At 37.0% G+C, this 24,085-nt stretch overlaps 2 protein-coding genes across 2 annotated transcripts; one reads left to right on the forward strand and one right to left on the reverse strand.

The window, feature by feature from the left end:
* Positions 1 to 3,925: 3,925 nt before the first annotated feature.
* On the forward strand, positions 3,926 to 11,454 carry clcnk (chloride channel K; the record flags this gene model as incomplete). Its single annotated transcript, XM_084098651.1, has 19 exons — positions 3,926 to 4,082; positions 4,205 to 4,336; positions 4,531 to 4,659; positions 4,966 to 5,105; positions 5,204 to 5,281; positions 5,408 to 5,483; positions 5,619 to 5,744; positions 5,951 to 6,035; positions 6,172 to 6,273; positions 6,666 to 6,750; positions 6,852 to 7,016; positions 7,119 to 7,188; positions 7,668 to 7,772; positions 7,897 to 8,113; positions 8,272 to 8,405; positions 8,660 to 8,730; positions 10,220 to 10,300; positions 10,395 to 10,481; positions 10,628 to 11,454. The coding sequence occupies 19 exons, from the start codon at positions 3,926 to 3,928 to the stop codon at positions 10,664 to 10,666; spliced, it is 2,079 nt and encodes a 692-aa protein (XP_083954777.1). The 3' UTR covers positions 10,667 to 11,454.
* A 1,506-nt stretch (positions 11,455 to 12,960) lies between these two features.
* fam131c (family with sequence similarity 131 member C) lies at positions 12,961 to 22,854 on the reverse strand. Its single transcript, XM_084099185.1, has 6 exons — positions 22,448 to 22,854; positions 20,519 to 20,589; positions 20,192 to 20,282; positions 17,706 to 17,921; positions 17,094 to 17,192; positions 12,961 to 14,663 (listed from the first exon to the last, which is right to left on the reverse strand). Exons 1-6 carry the CDS (start codon positions 22,476 to 22,478, stop codon positions 14,398 to 14,400), a joined length of 774 nt encoding a protein of 257 aa, XP_083955311.1. The 5' UTR covers positions 22,479 to 22,854; the 3' UTR covers positions 12,961 to 14,397.
* Positions 22,855 to 24,085: the final 1,231 nt, after the last annotated feature.

Raw genomic sequence — 24,085 nt, forward strand, 5'->3', positions numbered from 1 at the left:
ACAGAAAGATGGAAGGAATGTCAATGAGAGAGTGACGTTGAGGGACAGATGACGTTAGGAAAACGGATTAGGAGGCATTTGTTTTTGGAGGAGAGCTACTAATAATAGACATTTTAGTGGTTTACTCCTCATTACAGAAATTGCATGTATTTTCCGTTTCCTTTTCATGAGTTGTTTAAGATAGGGATGCACTGATATTACATTTCAGACTGATGCTGATAAGCCAATAATTACTTTTATGCTAGGGTCAAATAAATGGCCGGTATTCAAATTCTATTCAATTTTGTGCAAATAGATAAATAAAAAAAAATTAAAATTGAATATAGGCATAATGCACATGAAAATGTATATTTATTTTGCTAAAGATTACATTTAACAGCATTATTTTTTATTATTAGAAATTTTAAAGATTTAAGTGAGTGTTAGATGACAGCAAAGATAATCTGAATGTAAAAAAGAGGAAATTATTAAATATCCAATACTGACCAATACTGATCAATTAAAAAATCTCTAATATCAGCTGATAACTTATTTGGTACCCATTTAGTGATAGTGTTAAAGGGATAATTCACTCAAAAAAGAAAGAAAAAAGAAAAGAAAATTATATTATTATTTAATATTTACTAACCCTCATTCCAAACCTTCAATGAAGCATAAAAGAAGATATTTTAAACATGTATCAGGTTTTTTTCTTCTTCTTTTTGTCCATACAATGAAAACCAAAACGGTTTGGTTACCGACAGTTTTGAATGACATGATGGTGAGTAGATGCTTTCCTTTTTTGGGTAAACTATCTCTTAAGATGTTAATAGCATTTAAAGTACTGGATAGTTTAAAATAATAGGCATTTCTTTGGAGTCTGTGTTGTTCACAACCTTAAATCTAGTGGCCTCTCAAGTTGCACGTAGTGTACTTTAAAGACTTTTAAACAACATCTAAATCTGGGAAACTCAACATTACTTCTAACAGCATGTGTCATGACACCAATGCAGCTCTTCTAATTTGATTCTGTGCTGAAGAGAAAAACACACAGAGAGAGAGAGAGAGAGAGAGAGAGAGAGAGAGAGAGAGAGAGAGAGAGAGAGAGAGAGAGAGAGAGCATTTAATCAGTCAACAGTATAATCGCGACTAGCACAGTTTGTCCTCAGGCTTAGTGTGAGTTCACTTCAGAAAGTTCACTTGATATCTTCACAAGTATTCCACTAGTTTACGAATATCATTGGACAGCCCTCATGGGGACGGTTTTGTAACAGTATGAATAAACATAAGGGTGTGCAGATTAATGGGCTGAAATTGAGTTTTATATTTACTTCAACCAAAGCTAAAGTTAAGAAGCTAAGACTTCCATTGTTAATTTTCCAATTTTAAGTATCATACAGTATGTGAATACATTACTATTGGTAGTACTGTACGCATGTTGCAAGACTCTTTACACTATATACAGAGGGACCTTGGACTGAAAAGGTTCAAGGACCACTGCAATACATGTAAACATACATGGAAGCTCAGAGAGAGTTTGTGTTATCATTGTCACTCAATGTGAATGGCTTGTTTCGCTGGGACTAAGAAAAAATACAAGAGCAACAAACAATGTAGCAGGAAAAACACAAAATAGAGACTCAAATTATGGTAACAAAACAAATCACACAATAGTAAAGGCTGAGATGAGAAAGAAAATGCATTTAAATAGCCTGGTGCCATCTATACCCCTCAGTCAATATATTTTCTTTTTGCATTTGCGGCTGTCATGATTCTATAAAAACCACCAGCGTCTGGACCCATCCGAGATAAACGAATGGAAATTGACAGGGAAAATGAACAGAATGCGGAATGACAGAGGGTAGCCTCTCATCAGTCATGGCAGGAAGGGAAAGATTATTATTGTGACATTTCACACATATTCACACTGTGAACCAGTCACTGCTTTGCGAGTAGCAGATTGGTTCTGTCAGTGGGGATAAAACAATTCCAAAATGATCAGGGAGTTTTAAATTTCAAATAAACTAAAACCTTCTGTCACTCAGTTTGCAGTGTGGGATGTGTCACAAATTATGGGAGAAAGTAGAAAAGAATCCAAAATCAAAGGACAAGAAATTGTTTCAAGTTATCTATCACTTTGTGTTTTCAGAGAAAGTGGTGCCATCATAGGCTACTTAAAGCATTAGGCCATGCAAGCCCTCAGCTAAATTAGACAAAAGGGAAATGATATGAGCATGTGCAACAATAATAGCTTTATTGTTTGCCTTTGTGTGTGAACTACAAGAAAATGAATAATGCATCTTGATGTTGGTTTGAAAAGATTGATTTATCGCCTGAGATAGTGCTGGTCATCGTGGCAATAATATAAATTCCACAGGGTAGGAAACAACAGGACTTTAAAATACAACAGAATGATGCATTCATGTTTTTAATTGTCTGAAATAGCTTAATGGAATCCACTGATGCATAATGAAATGAATTTATTAAGTATTTTTACCGCAGCTATGTGATTTTGGAAATTCTGTGTGAATCAATTATTGTGCGTGACATTGATTTGGTGTGTGTGTGTGTGTGATTGCTTTCACCTTGAATGAAGGTTAATGCAATATGAAACAGTGCTCAAACAGAGACCATATAAAGGGGCAATCACTATCTAAATTATGCAATACATGAGAATAGCTGGGTACACTTTTTAATTAATGCTGCTCTTTTCACCTGTTAAGAAATGTAGTCAGGGCTCATTAAAGCGAGTGAGTGACGATGACAATTCTAAAGGTCAGTTCTCTGCCCTCTCGCCTTAACAACAAAGGTTCATAACGCAGCACAGGTAATTTCATTAACCGCCTAATTGGAAGTTAAGGCCACAATGAGCTATGTCCGAATGACATTTAGGCTATGAGATCAAAATGAATTTCAGAGAAAACAAAAAAGTAAACTTCAATCTCGCATTGTTCCAATTCAGTGCCTGCCCAGAGGCAAAGCAGCAGAGGCCATGCGCCATAAATAAGTTAAAGCTTAATTTTCCTTTCAAGCTACATCTGGTGAAGCCAGGGTAAAGAGTCGATACTGACCTCAACGGTCTTTCATTTGGAATGACTCAACAGGCTGAAAGCCAAGGTGAGCTCTCTAACTTTATATTTCAGTTTTCAAATTACTTTAGTTTGACATTAAATCGTTTCCAATATTTCGGGACTACCTGTTAGGCCTAGGCCTATCTATACTGACGTTATTAGGAATAATGTGCAGTCAGTCGAAAAGTACCACGATATGAAATTAAAATATCCCGCGTCTTACACAGCTACTTGCCAAAGAAATAAATGCATGGACATTAAACAATAATTTGAGTTCAAATTATTGTATGATTTTACCTTTACGCTAAGAGTCCACGGAGTGCGCACTTACCGGCTGAGCGGTCTGAAACAGCGTTGTCAATGGATAACGGAGAAAATTAAGTATCAGAACACTGGATGGCACGATTGGCCAATCAGAATTGAGAATTCAATGTGTAATAAATTTGAGATTTAGAGATGTAAAATTGCATTAAAGCCATTATGAAATGGAAGTTGCGATAGTCTTTTCGTCCATATTGTGACGTACCCTATCCGAGTGAAACGGCTTCTCGAGTAAGAAAAAACTTTGGGCGGGAGCCGCTTTATTTTGTCCATTAGGAATTGATTGGACTGTTGGATCGTTGTGGTTTGCTATTGGTGGATCTCATGTGAGTGACAGGTTGTCCCACCCTAGTATCAGTAAACACGTCATCACAAAAGAGATGTGGCTACAAGAGGGAAGGACGTTATTTTGATTAAAGATTATGAGGACACATACATTTTAAAAAATTAAATAATGATGTGTGTTTATAATAAGTACTATTCCATGAAAAAAGAAAAATTGTACATTTTAATTTCATGGTGACACAAAGACCATGCATGTTTAATTTCAGACAATGGATGCAATTAGTGTAAATGTAAAGCATCTTGAAGAAACTGAAGAACAGTGCACACATGAAGATAAGACAGACCCAGATACGGTGAAGGAAAAGCTAATCAGCTCTAATGAGCATTCATGGAGACCCTGGCAACAATCACGGTCACGCATCAGAGGTGAGGCGGATCATTTGCAATTTCCTCCCTGTCATCAATGATCTCACTCTATCAATCCTCAATGCTGAAATTCAAACTATCATAATTAACCACTGTGATTTATGTGCTTTTTATTTGGGCAGAGTGTGTGCTGTATGTGAAGAAGGTTCTGGTGTCTTTTGCTAGCATGGAGTGGTACTGTTATGCCCTCTTAGGGATCATCACCGCTCTAATGAGCTTCTTCATGGACATGACTGTGGCCAAGCTGCTGAATGGTGAGCAGTTCCACCTTGTCACTTAAAAAAATGGTTACATACAGATGCAGGTGGGTCAGTTGGGCTAACTGTTGGAAGACTGAAGCATTCTAGCAGCTGAGTGGGCCAAGGTCTTTCAAAAACAGACGACCTTAGATTCTCTTTTATTTCTCACACACTGTTAAACCTCAGTCCATGTCCTTCTCTCTTATTAGCTCACCAATGGCTGTACGGTTGTCTGAAGGGTCACCGCCTGCTACAGTTCCTCTGCTGGACGCTTTACCCAGCATGCCTCTGTGCCCTGTCCACCAGCTTTGCCCACAGCATCTGCCCATTCTCTGCAGGTCAGCTAGACACTCATCACATCTTTACATGGTAAAATAATAATAATAAAAATAAAAATAATTTTGCTATCATTGCATAAATTGCTTATTTAGAGTATATCCAATCTCATTTATTATAATTATTTAAATCCATGATTAAAATATAGTGTGCTTTACACATGTAAATGCACGAGACAAAATCAACAACACACATTTTTAGTGTAGGCCTATTTTAAATAAAAATGCACCTGCTTTGTTTGTTGGTTTGACTTATAAACATAAAACTGATTTGGTCATGCATTATGTGTTTCACCCATGACCCTTCAGGCTCTGGTGTTCCTGAGGCGAGGGCTATTCTCTTAGGGATAGACATGCCAGGTTATCTGTCCCTCTCCAATCTGTTTGCTAAAGTGTTTGGCTTGATATGCACACTAGCTTCAGGCAGCACAGTGTTTCTTGGCAAAGTGGTAAGAACCTCTTATATACAAATGAGGATGTGGAGCTTAACCATAAATGTGACGTATATTGACCTTCAATATACTTGCAATACAACTCATTTCATTAGGGCCCATTTGTCCATTTATCTATCATGGTGGGTGCGTTCATGAATCGCCTGCATGTTTCCTGTCGTGGTGGAAAGCAGGTAGTTGAAATGCACTGCAACAAATGAACCATGCTGCCCTCTTTAATTTTGTATCATGAGAACCAGATGGAAATTGTATAGAAGGCTACTTATACTAATGACTCTCTTGTGGCTCGGTTCATTCAGAGAGCAGCTAAAGGAGAAATGCTGGTTGTGGCGTCAGCAGTGGGCGTTGCGAGCTGTTTTGGGGCTCCAATCAGCGGTGAGTTGACGTCACCGTGGTCCGTGATATCCTTTAATACTAAAAAACACAAAGTCATTAGTGTATCTCATCAGTCACTTGACAGTCTGTCACCTGACCTTTCCCTGAATGTTTCTCTCTGTTGTACCATCATAGGCGTTCTGTTCAGTGTAGAGGTGATGGGGACTCATTATTCAGTCAGAGATTACTGTCCCTGCTTCTTTGCAGCAGCTTGTGGAGCGATCACCTTCAGGCTGCTCTCGGTCTGTAGTAGAGATCAAGGTGAGAGGTTTACATTACCTACAGCGCCCCCTAATGGATGCTACTGGTGTTTTAGTAATCTCATCCCCCACAAAACCATCAGTTAGCCTTATGGGAAGCTATGAATTGGCATGATTGAATTTAAATGTGATTAAACTGAAAGTATCACACCACCAGAAGCCAGAAGGATATATGAGAGAAATTATTCAATCTTTCCATGTCAACAGAGACAATCCAGGCCCTGTTTAAAACCAGCTTCTCTAGTGACCTGCCTTACCAGCCTTTTGAAATCTTCATTTTCGCTCTGCTTGGGTAAGCTCTCAATTGCCAGATTGGCGATGGACAGTCATAAATTAAATATTGATTAGTCATGTCTGTTATCTCAGTGTTTATATTATTAAAATTCATGAAGCAGTAAATGTTCTAATGGTGTTTTCCTCTGATTCAGGCTGTTCTGCAGTATTCTCAGCTGTATTTACTTATTTTGTCATCGCTGGGCTCTGCGTTTTGTCAAAACAAACAAAACCATCAGCAGATTTCTGGCAACAGAGTGAGCTGAAAAATTTATTCCAGCAGACAATTTCATACTTTTTCATGCTTTTCCTTGTCATCATTTGGTGTGTGTGCATATATATACAAACATACATACACAATGAGGTCCAAACAACCACTACTGAAATGATTCTACTTTCTTTCTTTCTTTTTTTTTTGGAAATCAGAATAATGAAAGTATGAATGAAATGTTTAACTTGAATTATTTACGTCTTCAATCCTAAAATATTTTATTTCCAGGTGTAAATTTGATTTTTAATCCCATATTTCCATCATAGTCTCAGATTTATGGACCCCACTGTATGTTGACATCAAATATATGTCTTTTAATTGGATGCCTGAAGATATTTGTTGTGATCTAACTTTGTTTGTATTCATAATCATATCCAGAAAGTCACTTTATTCAGCTATTGTGGCATTTCTCCTTGCCTGCTTTACGTTTTATCACTCAGCGGGACATTTCATTGCTGCTGAGGTGAGGATAGGCCTATTTCTGGAATACTGGCAGTACTTCAAACTTTGGTGCTCTGGTGTTCGTTTTGTATTTACTTTAAATTTCTCGTTGTTTTCTACTAGCTCACAATGAAGCAGCTGCTTACTTCACTGTTAGACGGCACTTCCTGGTACACTGTTTCCCAGAATGCCTCTGCCTTGCCTGAGCCTCAGAACAAATTCTGGCAGGCATGGAACCCACCCGGCAGCGGTTACTTCCAAACGCTAGGATTTTTCATTACTGTGAAGGTAAAATAGCTATATAAATCATGGTGTTCATAAGCTGCTTGTTGAAGAATTAAAAAAAATTCTCATAAGCAGATTTCATGATTTCTACCATCTCTCTGTAAGGTTGGGCTGTTGGTCGTGGCTTGTACTTTGCCTTTACCTGCTGGCTATTTCATGCCAGTATTTGTTTACGGTAGGTCTTCATACCATGGGATTTACATCATGCTAATTGAAAAAAAAATAATATTATTATAAAATAAAAGTATAATAGTAGTTAAAATATTAAATAAAATATGAATCATTAAAATATGATACAATTTGAAACATTTAAAAAAATGAACAAATAATAACAATAATAAACAATAAAAATTATAATAATAATGATAAAATAAAAAATAAAATGTGATGTGATAAAATAAATATAAAATAAAATGGGATAAAATACTAAAACAATAACTTGTATAATTACCATAATAAAAATAAGAAAATAACAATGACAAAATAAAATATTTAAAAATATATAAATAAAATGTAGTATTGTAGTTGTCAAAATGTAGTTAGCGATAATTTATAATGTATTAGTTTAACCATATACAGATTTCAGTGAATCCAGTGGACCATAAGATGTTTTATTTAAGAAGCCCATTGAAACAGCAATTGTCTGTGTTTTAGGTGCTGCAGTGGGACGTTTCGTAGGCGAGGGCTCGGCCTATCTCCTCTCAGATGGAATCTCATCAACAAAGAGTTTGATAAACCCGGGCGGCTATGCTTTAGCAGGTAAACAATTTTATTATCCTGTCAGTTTTCTGAAGGAGGATTATGAACACTGCAGGCACACAGAGACGATAAGGCCTGTCTAAATGCATTAATGGGGTCATATTCTGTGTATGTGTGTGTACAGGAGCAGCTGCCTTCTCTGGGGCTGTGACACACACGCTCTCTCCTGCCCTATTGGCTCTGGAAATGACCGGCCAATGCTCTCACGCTGTCCCCGCTCTGGTTGCTACGCTGGTATCCAATGCGGTGGCTCGTGCAAAGCACCGTCCATCTTTCTACGATGGCATATCCCTTATTAAACAGCTCCCGCACTTGCCATCTCTCATCCGGGCTTGTCCAAAGTGAGTAAACTATCTGCTCGTCTGCCTTCAGGCTCCACCATGTTATAACTTGAAATTACATTACATTTTTCTTCAGATGACACAGCCTTGTGACATCAGACATCAAGGTAGTGATGGCTGGATAGTAAATGGTTTTCATCATGAATGCTCTCCCACAGGTTGGCCAATGTTCAGATCGAGCAGTTTGCGGTCCCAGCGGGAGCCGTGCTGAAGAGGACAGACACACTGACAAGTGTGCAGCAAATCCTAAACGACAGCGCAGACACTGAAGTTCCTGTGGTGGACTCTCACGGTGAGCCTAACTAATATCACCAGCTCAATGACACAATCTCACTTTAATAACACCCAGAAAAGAGTGAAAGCGAGTGAAATGTGTGTGTTGATAAGGCCCAAAGGACAAATGATTGTGTGTTGATGAGGTGACACACTCGAGACTGCACCCTCAAGAAAATGTTCCAGTACAGTACTTTACAATGACAGTACTATTGTATGAAATGAGGCCGACAGTCTGAGGCGATGCCATTTACTTTTTCTCTTATCTCCAAGACTCTCCTATTCTCCTGGGAACAATCAACAAATCACATCTGCGGGAGTGTCTGCAAGAGCATAGAAATGAGGTAATTGAACCCATAATGTGCTGAGTCATAACAGAAATTGTGCTGAAAGTTACTGAAAGAATAATTAAAAATAACGAAAGAATAATCAAAGCATTTCAATTCAGAAGCTGGATTCTCAGTTGGGGCTTCTTTTTTGGTTTTTAAGTGGCACCAGTGTCAGTTTTGCCTTTGCCATTTTAGGGCTAGTTCACACAGAAAGTGATTTTGCATTCCACTGTGTTTTTTCCAATGACACCGCACCTTGTCTCAGTGGGGGTTTATTTGTCTATATATACAATGAAATTCAATGGGTTTTAATGTTTTGGACCCCACTGACTTTCATTATAAGTGCAAAAAACAGTTGAAACATTCTTTAAAAAATCTTCCACATAATCAAGTCAGTCATACAGGGTTGGAATGACATGAGAGTGAGTAAAAGATGACAGAATTTTCAATTTGGGATGAACTTTTACAACTTCTGAACATCGTAGTTCTTCGCATATCTGTAAGCAGTGAGACATGCCACAACAATCAAAAACGTCAATCTAGTGCAAGTTTAGCAGTTAAAAAGCTGCGCAGTGGAACGCAAAAGTTCTGTGTGAACAGACCCCAAAGCTCTAGTGTTACAGTTTTCAATTAATATGCAATAAGATCTAGGTTCAAATCTGAAACTGTCATTGTTTTAAATAATGAATCAAGCTAAATTGCGGTTGAACTTGACAGTCCATGATCACTATGCATTATGCAAGAAAATTATGACCAAATTGTCAGAAGAAGGAAGGGTTTATTTTAAAAGCATGAAACACATTTTTATTTATCCAATAATTTTTGGTAACAATTTATGGTTACACTTTATTTTGATGGTCCACTTTAGAAACTTTACTAACTACGAGTAACTTTGCAACTACATATCAACTACATATCAACTAACTCTCATTAGAGTATTAGTAGACTGTGGTAGACTGTTAGGGTTTGGGTTTAGATGAATAAGTTGACGTAGTTGCTTATAGTCAGTAGAATGTCAAAATAAAGTGTTAGCAAATATTAAGCAGACAGTCTACTAATACTCTACTAAGAGTTAGAGATATAATTGCAAAGTTACTTAGTAGAATGCCTAAAGTGGGCTGAAATAAAGTGTTACCCAATTTACAGTAAGGTTCCTTTTGTTAAATACATTAGTTAACATGAACTAACAATGAAAAGTACTTCCAAAGCCTTTAATGTTCATTCTAAGTTAGTGTTAATTTCAACATTTACTTATACATTACTAAGATCAAAAGTTCTATCTGTTAATATTATTTAAGGGGCCTGACATGAACTAACATGGTTGTATTTTTATTAACTAACGTTAACAAAGATGAATAAATATAGTAAAAAAATTATTAGTCATTGTTAGTTGATGCGTTAACTAATGTTAACTAATGGGACCTTATTGTAAAGTGTTAACAATTTGTTTTTGTTTTAAGTTATATTCAAAATTCTCAGCATCATTAAATCATTTTTCTTGCAGGGTTCATGTAAACGGCTAGAAGAAGTTTGTTCTATTCAACCTGTGCGGCTACACCTGACTCCTGAATCCACCGTAAAGCAGGTGCAGTGAGAATAAACTGGTGACTGTTTCCTTCACATTATGTTTTTGTTCAGGTGTTCCTCTACTATGTTTGTGTTTGTGTCTGTTCTGTCAGGCTCATTGTATCATGAGTGTCACGGGTGAGCAGCGTCTGTTTATAACGGAGAATGGGCGGCTGTGTGGAGTCGTCACATGGAAAGAGGTGATAAGAGCAGTGTGCACAAGGACAAATATGTACACGCGCATACTTCTAAACACAAACAAAATAATGATGAATATACCAGTCACACTAGCTAGATGTACTTATTGCAAAAAGGATGGTGTTATGACGCGTGATTTTACTTTCAGATGAAGAAAATTATCGAAGAGATGGCAAAGGAAGTCTGACGCATGGACAATCAGCTCAGACATCAGAATCCAGGACAGTCATCAATTTGTGCTTGCCATTTTGATAATAATAGTTAATATTTCATCTGCTGGAGATTTTACATGGATCATAATGAGGAGATCAATTAATAATTTTGCATAGGCCCGGTTTCACATACAGGGCTTTGATTAAACCAGGATTATGCCTTAGTTCAATTAGGACATTTAAGTACCTTTTATAAACGTGCCCTAGAACAACCCATTACTGGTGTGAATCTTGAGACAATGGCACTGACACATTTTAAGATATCACAGTGCAAGTTGCTTTCAGTAAAAACAGCTCAAATATGCATTTTAGTCTGGGATTATGTTAAGCCTTGTCTGTGAAACGGGGTAGCGAAATAATTAAGAAATATTATGAAATGAAGCAGCAATTTAATAGGGTACCACAAGGAGAAAGTGTATATATATATATTAAAATGTATATTTAAACATTTTTTAAATGTAGATTTATAGGACTAATGAGAATCTCTAAAATTATCACATGTATTTTGAGACAAAAGATGCATTTATGATTTTCAGTTTTTGTCAAGGTGATTAATCAATAGATATTCAATAACCATCTAAAAAGTGGAACGATTTTTCATTATTGACAAAGTCCCTTTTATTGCATCTTAAAAAGACAAAACGTCAAATATGCCATGAAAGACATTGTGTTGGCTGTAGAGAAAATTTCAATTAAATATTTATACTTAAATGCTGCTTAAAAACATCTTGCTATAGCAAATGTATCTGCTTATGCATAATTTGAGCTGAATAAATTATCCTTCCATTGATGTATGGTTTGTTAGGATAGGACGATATTTGGCCGAGATACAACTATTTGAAAATCTGGAATCTGAGGGTGCAAAACATTGAGAAAATCGCCTTTAAAGTTGTCCATTTATGTTCGTGATTGTGCTGCATTCACTCACAAAAATTAATGTTTTATATATTTACGGTAGGAAATTACAAAATATCTTCATGGAACATGATCTTTACTTAATATCTTAATGATCAATAATTTTGACCTATACAATGTATTGTTGGCTATTGCCACAAATATACCCGTGCTACTTGTGACTGGTTTTGTGATCCAGGGTCACATATTAGTATTGCGCCCAACAGCCTTTTTCCCCTCAAAACTTTTTGTATATCTGCAAACTTTTGCAAATGTCAGTAACACTTTACTTGAGGCTTTGTGTATAATGCATTATAAAAATATTTTTATTGCATTAATTATGCACCTTATAATGCATTGTGATCTCGTGAACAGTTATAATACACCTTTAGAACGTATAATGCATTAAAACACGCTTTCAGATGCAACAAGAAACCTGTGATTATTGATAATGCATTTTAACTTTTGTTACAGTTATTAATGAAACGATATAATGCATTATAATGTACATTATGAATACCTCTAAAATGCATTATACATAAAGGCTTTAAGTAAAATGTTTTCCAAATTTATTAATATTTCATTCTCACAAAAAAAATTCTCCACCAATTTTCAATAAAACAGAATATATATTCTTGAATTTAGGGTCTGATTGTACCCGGCTGCTGTCAAGCGTTGTGGGTGGGTCTGATGAAACTGACCCTGTATAATATCATATGCATGTCTAGAGTTTGAATGAAATGAGATATCTGTTTGTAACCTCATGCAGCGTGTTAGCTTTGTGAGCCTCAGACTGGGAGAAAAGAGCAGCAGAACAAAGGCTTCGGTAATAAACGGCCTTTGTTTGATTTCTCAACCCTTTTTCTCTCATTATCCCCTGTGCTTTTTGCACAGAAAAGGTTTTAGAAGAATTCATTTAAATTCCCAGTGTGTTGTACCTTAATATATTGTGCTGAAATACAAACACAATTCCATATCTGCTCACCACCAGAGAGCCTCTATCTACACAATTAAACCCTACTTGTGGAGCACAAAGCTGTCACACACATTATCTGACGCCGCACGTGAGGATCACACTGTGTAAACTTCTATTAAAAGACCCTGGAGCATGATAACACTTGACCATTCCACCTCCCAGCACCCTCCTGTCTCGCCCTCTCCTGCCACTGCATTTACTATAATCCCCTCCATCGCTGATTCCCCTCGTCCCTCACTCTCTCCCTCCATCTCTCTCTTTCAATCACCTTTCTTTGTCAGTGGAGTGTGAATAGGGCTAATTGCAGAGAAAAAGGCAAGACGTTTGTTATTCCAGCTTTCACTCCGACACTCACAGGAACACAAGAATTTTCTTGAAAGCAAGTGATTTCTGCAGCAATGTAGATTAGAGGTCTTTAAAGATTCAATCATAATTTACACGTACAAAGAACTGCACAAAACAGAACAGAACAAGCTGACAATTATTAACACAATATGGAGGCAAGTTACTCAAAGGCAGCTGAGGTAACACTTTTTTTCTACTACTTTTTTCACTTCTTCATGTGATTTATAAATCTGTGGCAATTGTGACCATACCCACTTTTAAAATAAAAAAAGTTGAAGTGTGTAATTTTTTGTTAAAATACTTCTCTAGCTTAATATTTCTAATATTAATATCAAAAATAACATTAATATTAATGAATAAATACTTGCTACAAGTAAGCCATTTGTAGTTTGATTCAATCTGCCATCTTAATATTATTAATATTAATTATATAATATTAATAATAATTAACCATTTTACTAAAAGTAAGTAAATTTAATATTACACTAATGCTAATAAGCAAATAGTTAATAGAGAATAGGACCCTAAAGTGTTCCCATATTAATAAACCAAATAATTGCTACAAGTAAGTCATTTATAACTCATGTCTCGTATTCCATATTAATAATGTGAGTATTATTAACACAGTATTAAGAATAAACCCATTTTTTTACTATATGTAAGCATTTGTAGATCAATTTAATCTCATGAAAACAGTCAATATTTTGGAATTTTTATTTGATGAGGATAGCAAAATTACACACTTCAGCTTTAAGGATTCATCTAGTCATTTGGTGCGTTAGACGTTTTATACTCAAAATCCCCATATAAACATTTAGCGTCATGAAAAATCTTTAAAATCTCCACTTCACTGTCCCAAGTAATGATTGCGGCTTTGCTCAAAGGTCAATAAGTCACTTTCACCCTCCAGAGTCCTCACAAAAGGATCCTATTAACCCTGTAGCCCCATTGAGCCGTTCTTAGTGGAAATGCACCAGAAAAAATGTCTGTGGAGATGAAAGCGTGTTTTATTTTGGCTCTTTCTTCTTCAGTCTATAGGGCTAAAAGGCCTCCGCTTCTTTTTGATGGTGAAAGGCTGCTGCAAATATCCACAAACACTCAGTTAAAGGTGAAAGGGCATTATGGTCTTGTTCACCCCTCCGTCAATGTATAATTTTAGATGCATTTATGTGCGATGACCTTTCACCTTCCTGTAGACATAATTAGTGTGACCCCTTTAACTTACAATCCGATCTCCAACATCATTACCGCAAACGGAGACGCTTTCATTTGCAAAAAGGCAATGTGATATGTGAATGAATTGACATGTCCGCATGTACAACGATCCCTGCGTTCTTTGCTTGTCGAAGAGGCTCAGCTGTAGCTATTACATACTTTAACGGTAAAGCGATAACCCCAGACGTAACCTCACATGCGTCTCTCCCTCATCAACGCTCACAAAGAATAGACGAAAAACCTTTTCTCTTTTTGTTCCGCTGTGTCATCGAAACTTCAGTTATAAAAAACCTCATCCTCCGACAGGGAGATGCTGTCTGCGTGTCGCACGGGCCCTTCCGACGGCGAGATCCTCTGCTCCTGAGGCGGACGCGGCGTGTCCAGCGGAGAATGAGAATGACTGGGGGAATGAGACTGAGGAGGATGAGAGGGTGCCAGGGAACTGGTGTCATCAACTTCCATGTGCATTCTGTACAGGTGCTGAGGAACACCCAGACTCCCTCCATCCAACAGGAACTGAGAGAGATAGAGGCCCTCGGGGTCTGTGAAGACATCATCATCTTTATGACAGCAGAAATTAAAAAGACCAGAAAAGCACACACATCTTCTAGAATGAAAATTGTAGCATAAATGAATAAGCCTAATAAGCCCCAAACTCAATATAGAGCTCTGATCTGCTTGATCCATGAGTCATCATGGCCCAGACACATTCAGACATTTCTGTTATGTAGTAATTTATGCAACTGTAAGACTCCAGGGGAAAAATGTGTTTTTGAACCCGGCTCATCTGGCTAAACAGGTCATATCATTTGTCTTTGTTCTGGGCTTCTTACTGCACCAAGGCTGTCATGATGTTCCCCTTTATAATGAAATAGCACTATTTTTATACAAGCTGGGATAGAGTGAGATGAACCAGATGGTGAGAATAGCCCCTTTCACACATACAGTCTTGTGCAGTCATACAGGACCTTTTCAAAAATTGTAACATTACTAGTAAATTACTGGTATGATGCTGTGTGTGAACAAAAATTGAGTATGAGTACGATGTCAGAACACACTGGCTTTGGGCCAATCGTAAAGCTCTGTCGGAGCTGTTTACAGTAAGTTCTGTTGCTTTTAACTGTTTATGTGTATGTAGACATGCGCTAGACGAACATCTGACCGTTGCGCCACGTCTCGCACTCGAGACCCTGGCTTCTTTTCCATTTACCAGTCCATTTACCAGTTATTGTGTACTATAGTAACTGCAGTACTATAGTAACTATTATGCGTCTTGTGTTTTTAAGAGCAAAACCAGGTTATGTGTGATCATCCCCTGTCACTCAGACGTAAAAACATTTTTTTTAACTGTAACTAAAGCACTTCTCCTCATCCAGGTGGATGAAGAAAACGGTTCAGCGTTTAAAGGTCATTTCCAATTATTGATATCGCAGAGTTTATCCGTATTTTGATATTGATGTGTGAATCTTACCTGTAAAAAGACGGAACACTGTTGCTGTGTATTTACTGGAAAAGTCATTCTGGTAATTTTACTGTAATTTAGCGGGATTGCTGTGTGAAAGGGGCTAATAACCTCCATAAGTACTGTTCTACTTTTAATCAAGGGCTGTGAATATGAATATAATATATACAGATTAATTTAAATGATACATGGGTAAGTAAAACACAAGAACTTCTTCAAAAACAGTTTATTTACATTCAGGCTGGTTTAGAGCTGGTCTTGCAGGTGGACCAGAATAGCCAGAATATTTTCACATGGACCAGCTAACATACTGGTGACCAGTGAAGCTGATCATTTCAGCATTGTTACATGTAGGGTCTAAAATGAACTTTTTAACACAGCATCATATATGAGAAGAGTTTAAATATTCTAATAATGTAATAACAAATATTGCATCACAATAAGTGTAATTGTGATTGTCAAAACATTTGGTAACTAAATAGAATTTTATGCAGTTTAGTGACAACATGTTACAATGTTTACATTGTACAATGACTGGTAGGATACAGTTTAGATTATTGCTTGACAAAAATTTCAAGATTTCAATTCCATTCTTGTGATTTGATTCCGATTTTGATTCAATATTGACTAATTTGGATACATGTTTATTTTAAATTTTATTTAAAAAAATAATCTCACCTAATGCTGTAAACAGAGGGCCCAATCTGCTGGTATTTTTAAAGGTTAAAAATAACAAATTAAATTAAATATAATGCAGTTTTTGTTATAATAACAATTATTTAATGACATAAGTAAAAATATAATAAAAATGTAATATAGTGCTCAGCAAAATCTCCTCTCTAGCTATTTTTTTCTATTCAATTAACATGCTATGGTCGTTAAATGGCTTTCCTGAGGTAAATGTAACGTTATGTGACATAATTGTTCTCCTGCTGTTATATTGACCTCTTTCCGTGGTTGAAAAACACTAATTGGTCGATATTATGTATACTTTCGGTAAGTTGTACTGCATCTTTAAATAAAAAAGTATCAGATGATCGGTTCACGTGCACTTGAACTGAGGCGCTCAGCGATCTGTCACGTCACATTTACAAGCGCCAAACGTATTTTTGTCTGAATTTCGTAATAAAATTGATGGAATCTAAGAGCAGAGAATTAGTTTAATATTAAAAGTACCTCTTTGCGCTGCAATTTTTCTGTGCGTGAGAAAATGGATGTGTGGCTTGAGAGCGTGTGAAAAGTGTCAATTGCGTGAGTCTCACGCTCAATGCGTGAGAGTTGGCAGCCCTGCCTTCATGTCACTAACATTGGCATGATTCGATTCAGATCATTGTTACAATCTGATGTAAACCATGTATTATATTGCAGTTCCTATAAAATCACTTGCTCACTGGCAAATTGCATTTACTCACAATAGCTAGTTTGTGTGCAGTGTTAATTTTGGACCCTGGTCACATCTATTTGGGTATTGCAGCTTTGAGTTTGGGGATATTGACAGTGCTATCATTACCTTGTAATGGGATTGTGCCGGCTGTGGTTTGATTTTCAATGTCCTGTGTGGACCAGGCATTCATCGCTGCCTCAGCCAGAGCAAACTGCTCCGCCACACCTGAGACAGGCAAGAAGAGATAAAAGGTCACAGATACATAGAGCACCAGAAAAAAAGAAGAAAATACCTACTCTACTTTTCTCACTCATGTCCTATGAAGAAGCATTTAACCTTTAAATAAATATTATAGGCAATTACCAAGATCAAAGAGTATTAATTACATTTTTACATTTATGATGCTAATAACACTATCATTTTGCAGGTGATGAAATCTGATCTGTTGGTTCAGACAATGTAGTCAATATCCGGTATTTCTACATTGGTTGCTATAGTTCTGACGTCAACACGTCACCAAGAGACATACAAGAAGAGTTGTCAGTGTGGAAAGAAAGGATGGAAAAATCCTGCCTCTGTCCTTCATTTTATGCAGTGCTGAACTTATGAGGAGCATTAGATAACCTAAACGAGGTATTACCGTATATACTTTTATGCAGGGCTGAAGTTTTATACTTAGGGTTAGAGGTATGTTCGAAACTTGGTAGCTGCATGTTAAATATATAAATGCCGTTTCACCCGCAGCAAAGCGTGCTTCTTTGATTTCATCAGTGAGGTGGGAGTAGAGCTGCTCGTCCTCCTGCAGTGCGGCTCCCACACCTCCCCATCCTCCACACCAGCCCCCTCTCGACGCCGCCTCCCCTCCCCAGCTCTTCCACTCAATCAGGTGGGCGACTCGGCCCTGAGCCATCGCTGTGGGCTTAGTGATGTGGTCTTTAAAAGTGGCAAGCAGTCCTAAAGAGATCGGAGGGATTAGCATGGGTGCAAATCAATATTAAAAGAAATAAAAGAAATGAAAAGAGGGAAGGATATGAAGAGGTACTGCTAAAGAGGGGGGAAAGGTGAGAACGGATAAATCGAGCTTTTTCTCTCCAAGTCATCAAAAACTGAACAGCTTTTTAGGACTAGTGTCTAAAAGCAGAGACTAGAGAACACTTTGGTGCCCCATGACTTTTAAAAGAAAAAAGAGGCACAAAATTCCATATTTTCTGTTTTGATATTAAGATCATCTAACATAAAACTAGCCTAGCATAAAAAAAGCTTGTTTTAAACAGTATCATTCCCCTTTAATTGGTGATTTTGGCCTTTAGCACCTCAGAGGTCTTGATATTCACAATTGTGTCCAACAATTAAATCATAAAACAATGTCATAATTTTGGCACGATCTGCTGAATTGGTTTTTACTTTGTTGTAGTAATAAAAAATAAAAAAAAAGCTTATTAAGCTTTACCCAATTTATTGGAAGAAAAAAGGTTTTATATATTCTAACAAATATTTCTTTCTTTGTTTTATTAATTTATTAACTACAAATCAACATTTGGTCCCAAACTAGATCACCACTTACTGGGTGATATAGGGTAAATTTTGATGTAGGGTTTGATGTTTTGTTTTTTAGTATTTTAGTAAATTATAAATATGTTTTAAATAGTGCTGCCAAATCTGTTAATCATAATTAATCACATCTAACATAAAAGTTTGGAAATATATACACACACACTGTTAGATGTGATTAATCGCGATAAATCGTTTTGACAGCTCTAGTTTTAAACTAACTTTTGGTGAAAGAGCAAAAAAATGCAAATATCATATAAAATTAAAAGGAAATATAATAGCTCACATTACAATTTTTATGACATCCTGATGTTAATTAACATTTTCTGAAGGTTAAGCACCTCCTTTCAGGCTGTATTTTTTGTACCAAATGTACTAGTGGAAAGAAACATTTCTACACTGGAAAACTGAGTGCATAATTATCATGCAAGTCCTTAAAAACTTATTACTGAATATAGTAATGATTTGCAAAACCCATGACATGTGTTTTATAAATTAATCTTTCTAATAGCATTTTTACACAAGCAGTTAATTTCTAGCTCTTTTTTTTTTTTTTTTTTTGAGCTTTTTGTGGTTCTTTTTTTGCTCATTATACATATTCATCAGCTGGTGACTGCATTTATAATTAGACTGAAATGATCAAAAATGTTCTTTGGTAAAGCTTAAAAACCCATAACACATTATTAGTCTCTGTAATTAACTTCCTGAAGAGAGTGGGCCTGGAGAAGTCAAGCAGAAACACAGTCAGAAAAGAAAACAGGTGGTAAAAGAGGCACTATAGAAGGAGAGAGAGAGAGAGAGACTGTTCATAACTGAGAGATATGCAGGCAGAGGGAAATTACATTAGCAAGCTTCTGTAAAGGTCGACTGCTCTTCTGATTCAGATGAATGATTCTGAACGATAGCAAAACCCTAGCAAAACAACACACAGTGTGACGGTGTCTAATAAGCAGAGGCGGACAGAGTACACAGCTTCATTACTTAAGTAAAAGTACAGATACCCCTTGCTAAATTTTACTCAAGTACAAGTAAAAGTACTACAGTCAGATGTCTACTTAAGTAAAAGTACTAAAGTACTTGTATTTAAAAGTACTTGAGTATCAAGAGTACAAGAGTACATTTTTTAAATATTGCATTACTACTGCCACAGTGCTTACATTGGTAAACACAGCAAACACTTGAAGCGAAAACTATCATTAACTTGTTCAGAAAATTGAAATGGGGGGGCCACGGGTTGGCACATTCCCGGGATGGACCTGCTGCGTCTTCATCCATTGTTTCGTCCATGGTTTCGTCTCTTATCTAAATCTGACCATGGAGTTGACTTTGGCGGAAAGCTGAAGGTGATTGCTGATAGGCTGTCCCAATCAGTGGTGCCTGCACAATCCAATTACGTTTGAGAGGGAACCAATAAATTGAGGGTTTCCGAGATTTTTCTTTTTTCCTTTTTTTTTAGAAGAAGTAACGGGTACTCACGGTTATGGATAGAAATGTAGTGGAGTAAAGAGTACAATATTTGCCTCTCAAATGTACTTGAGTAAAGTCATGAGTACTCCCCAAAAATGATACTCGAGTAAAGTATAGATCCCTCAAAATTGTACTCAAGTACTGTACTCAAGTAAATGTACTCCGTTACTGTCCGGCTCTGCTAATAAGTGCTCTTTGCTCCTCACCCAGCATGGATGATGTAGCCAATTCTCCGATGTCATACCCGCTGCTGCTCCTCTTATCTGACATGCTGCCATTGTAGGGCTGATGGTTACCCTGAATAACATGACAAGACGGGAAACACATGACAGCCTACCGTTCCAAATAAAATCTTTCAGAATATCACATTTGCAAGCAACACAGTGAATCACAGGTGCTAATTACACCTAACAAGTCACTTTTATCAGATCTTACACATTCAGAGTGTGAAAGAACTCCCATGTATCACTGAAGTTGATCCATTTATACATATACGACAGGATAAAATATTAGATTTTTGTGAGAAAACACACCTTGAAGATGGGCTGTCCTTCAGCGTATGAGTGAAGCTCTTCCATGGGGTGTTGCTGGCCACTTTGCAGCTCTAGAGGGACAACATATAATGCTATTAATTGTAAATAACTGTTTCTTTAATTTATCTTTCCAACAGTGTGCGTGCATGTGGCAGTGTGCATTGAGTTTTATCTGGAGTGGATGGACGGGACACACTCCAGTTGCACTCATGTTTCCATGGGAACAAGAGATTGTCTTGACAACACCTCCCTGGGGATCCCCAATGTTCAAGAGGACGTTTTTCGTCACTGGCCGCATCTCATTGAGGTTAGACCTCAAAGAGGACAGCTAATCTCAGACCTGTGGAGCTTCAGGCACCCGGCAGCATGTTATTTACTAACAGGTATCAACTGACAATGTGTGACCTTTACAATGTCACACATCATGCGTGTCTCCCCCTCTAAAACCAGCCTCCTATTCATCATGGTGAAACTCCATCCATCTCACATATGCATTATACATGTAGATTTGACCCTGGCATTTCGCAAGCCATAGCTACGGAGCTCTGGACCTTCTAACCCTCACAGGCTCAGACAAACAAACTCTACCCTTCGCTCCCTGGGATTTACAAATTATCCACTTCATTGGTGCCATTTCCTTGGAGGACACCTTGAGGATAAAATGTCACCTCTTACCTTAGACTCCATTTGTAAATACTGAGACACAACACCTGTGTACTCAGATTGAACTGTCTCGCAGCCTGCCTTACCATAATATACTAGTCTTATTCGGATGAGATGATATGATACAAATAAGAACAGAATATTTTCCCTCTGGTGCTCAGAGAAAACTTCTCAAAATCAGTTGTTATCTAAACATGGCATGCAAATTTTGCGACAAATAACTAAAATAAATCCCTCAGCGTATAAAGACGGTCATGTAAGCGATAATGTACACAGCTGCTCACCAAATCAACACATGGGCATGAAATATTGATTTGAGAATTATTTAAAGTCCCCCAGTGGTGAAAATCCAGCTTTTAATATGTCTATGTGGTGTGTTTAATGTGCTTTAAGACAAACCATGTGTAAATTCATAAGTCAGCATCATTGCCAAATATTTTCTCCTTAAAAATGCAGTGAACCAAAGACAGTCTAAAAAACGCGGTTTGAAATCGATGGTGTTTCTGACGTCACAAACTACCGCAAAGAAAATAGTCAACTACAATGTACAAAATAAGCGGCCTAATAACGCTGTAACAGTAATATTAATAGACCTACCTAAGTTCTCTGAGGGTATTTTCACTTCAAACGGTAAATGAACACAAGATGGCCCAAACTGCGTTTGTATGAAATGTGTGGTAGCTGCAATGAGACATGAAAGTAGCGCCGGTAGGCTACACACACACACACACACACACACACACACACACACACACACCTGTAGCCTACACTTTAAATTAATTCATGTTTTAAATGTATGTCGTTTTGGAGACCCTAGTTGATGGAGACCTGATTTCGATGGAGGAGCAGACTGATATGGACGCAGAATATAGGATCGCTGGGTGTAGCGACAGACCAATCAGAATCAAGAATTCCAAAGAGCCGCGTAGTATTTAATTATAATAGGCCTACAGGTACGTAAGCATCAGTATTTTAGCAGCAACATGTTTTCTGCTGAGCAAACTGTGCATCATTATCATAAAGCATAAAACCTGCACACAATAAAACAATTTACAACTTATTTCAGTCGCTCACAACTATGTGCTCAGTTTGGATTATTTTTGAATGTTGTGATTTTTTTTTTCCCACATCCATGCATTATGTAAATGCTCTCTATGCTGGAGATGAGCAGACAGGTGGATAAACAGATTGATAACCAGACAGACCAACAGGTAGGCTAATGGAACAGAGACAGACAAACTCAGATACAATCAGGAAGAGACTGACCTTGGTGACCTTTGTAGAAGCAGGAGCCCATGTTCAACAGCTTTGCAGTTATCTGTTCACCATGCTGACAGAGAGCGGGGCGACGGGGAAAAATTAGCAACAGTGAGAGAGAGAGATGACTGCGTGTTTGGAAGGAAGGGGTGTAGAACAGGCAGAGTGAGCCAACTGGAGGATAGAGGTGGAGAAACGAGGGAACTAGGAAAAAGACTGGAGGAAAAAAGGGATTCTGTGTCCATCCAAGCACTGTTTCTTAAGTGTGGATGGAAGTGAGGAGAGGGAAAGAGAGAGAAGTGGGGAGAAAACAGCACACTGACTGTGTGCACTCAGTCCCTCCCTTCCTCCCCTCTCTTCTCCTCCCCCCTCTGCTCTCATTTTCTCTCTCAGACCCAACTTTCACACCATCTGCATACTGAAATGATTACCTTTCATTGAGGTTACATTAGGGATGCACTGGTATTAAAATTCTGACAGACAGCAATAAGCCAATAATTATTTTCATGTTATGAATAATGGCTCATATTAAAATTCTATTCAATTTAGCCAACATAAACTGAAAAAATAAATACCAAAAACTAAGATAATTAATTTTAAATGCTACAGGTGAATTTAGGCATCACAACATTATAAGTACATGTACAGTATGAAAAAAATAATATTCAATAAAAATAGGGGACATTAGCATGCACAATTAAATATCAGACGATAACCGATTTAGTACTGATTGCGCATCAGGTTACATTGTAACTGGAATGAGAAAGAGAAATGAGAAGTGGAAAATGATAGATTTATATACACATATAACAGACCTAATGGAATATAAAGGTGGGTTTATGGTGTTTTCAGGTATTCTGCAAGAGAGCTGACATTTCCAGAGCTGTAGAAAAGAATAGAAGTTTTTGATAGAAGATTTCTGCTGCCCTCCAGTGTCACAAAGGTAAAGTTGCATGCAGACATCCTGAATGCTAAAAAATATAACCATTTTTAATTAGCTTTAAAGCCTATATCTAATTTACAGCAATGTATTAAAATTATTCCTTATGTAATGTGATTTTCACTATACATCTTGAGCAGATGGCACAACAGTTCAGAGGAAGAGCTGAGAATTATATGAACATGGATCTTCAAAGAATTAGATAGTGCCACTTCATGACAAATGAATTATACAATTATTTCTTAATTTATCTGTAAAGACTGAAAGGCAGTATTCTGTGATTTAACACTAGTGGAGATAACTATTATCCTTTGAATTTAAGTATTTGAGTTTATTTTACATTTACTCTTGTTCAATTCATGCAAGACAAACATCATTGATAATAAATACAGAACTGCAATGTGCCTTTATGAGCGTGGACCAGATTTAGACAGCAAAACATTGGCAAAGAAACAACATTTTAATCAACTCTGGTTTGAATATGTTGCTATATGTGTAAATATGAGAAATGTTTGTTTTAATGACATGTGAATCATTGGTATTTAACGACAAACTTTGAGGAAATTAGACAAAAATAAATAAAAATAATCTATATGTAGGCTAGTTTAACTGTATTTTATACTATGCACATTTTTATTTATTTTATTTAACAAAATAAGGAGCTCAATGTGTGTTTTGGTCATTTTTGTACATTATTTAAGTTTGCT

The sequence above is a fragment of the Abramis brama genome (genome assembly GCF_963993115.1).
Source record: "Abramis brama genome assembly, chromosome: 22".
Lineage (NCBI taxonomy): Eukaryota > Metazoa > Chordata > Actinopteri > Cypriniformes > Leuciscidae > Abramis > Abramis brama.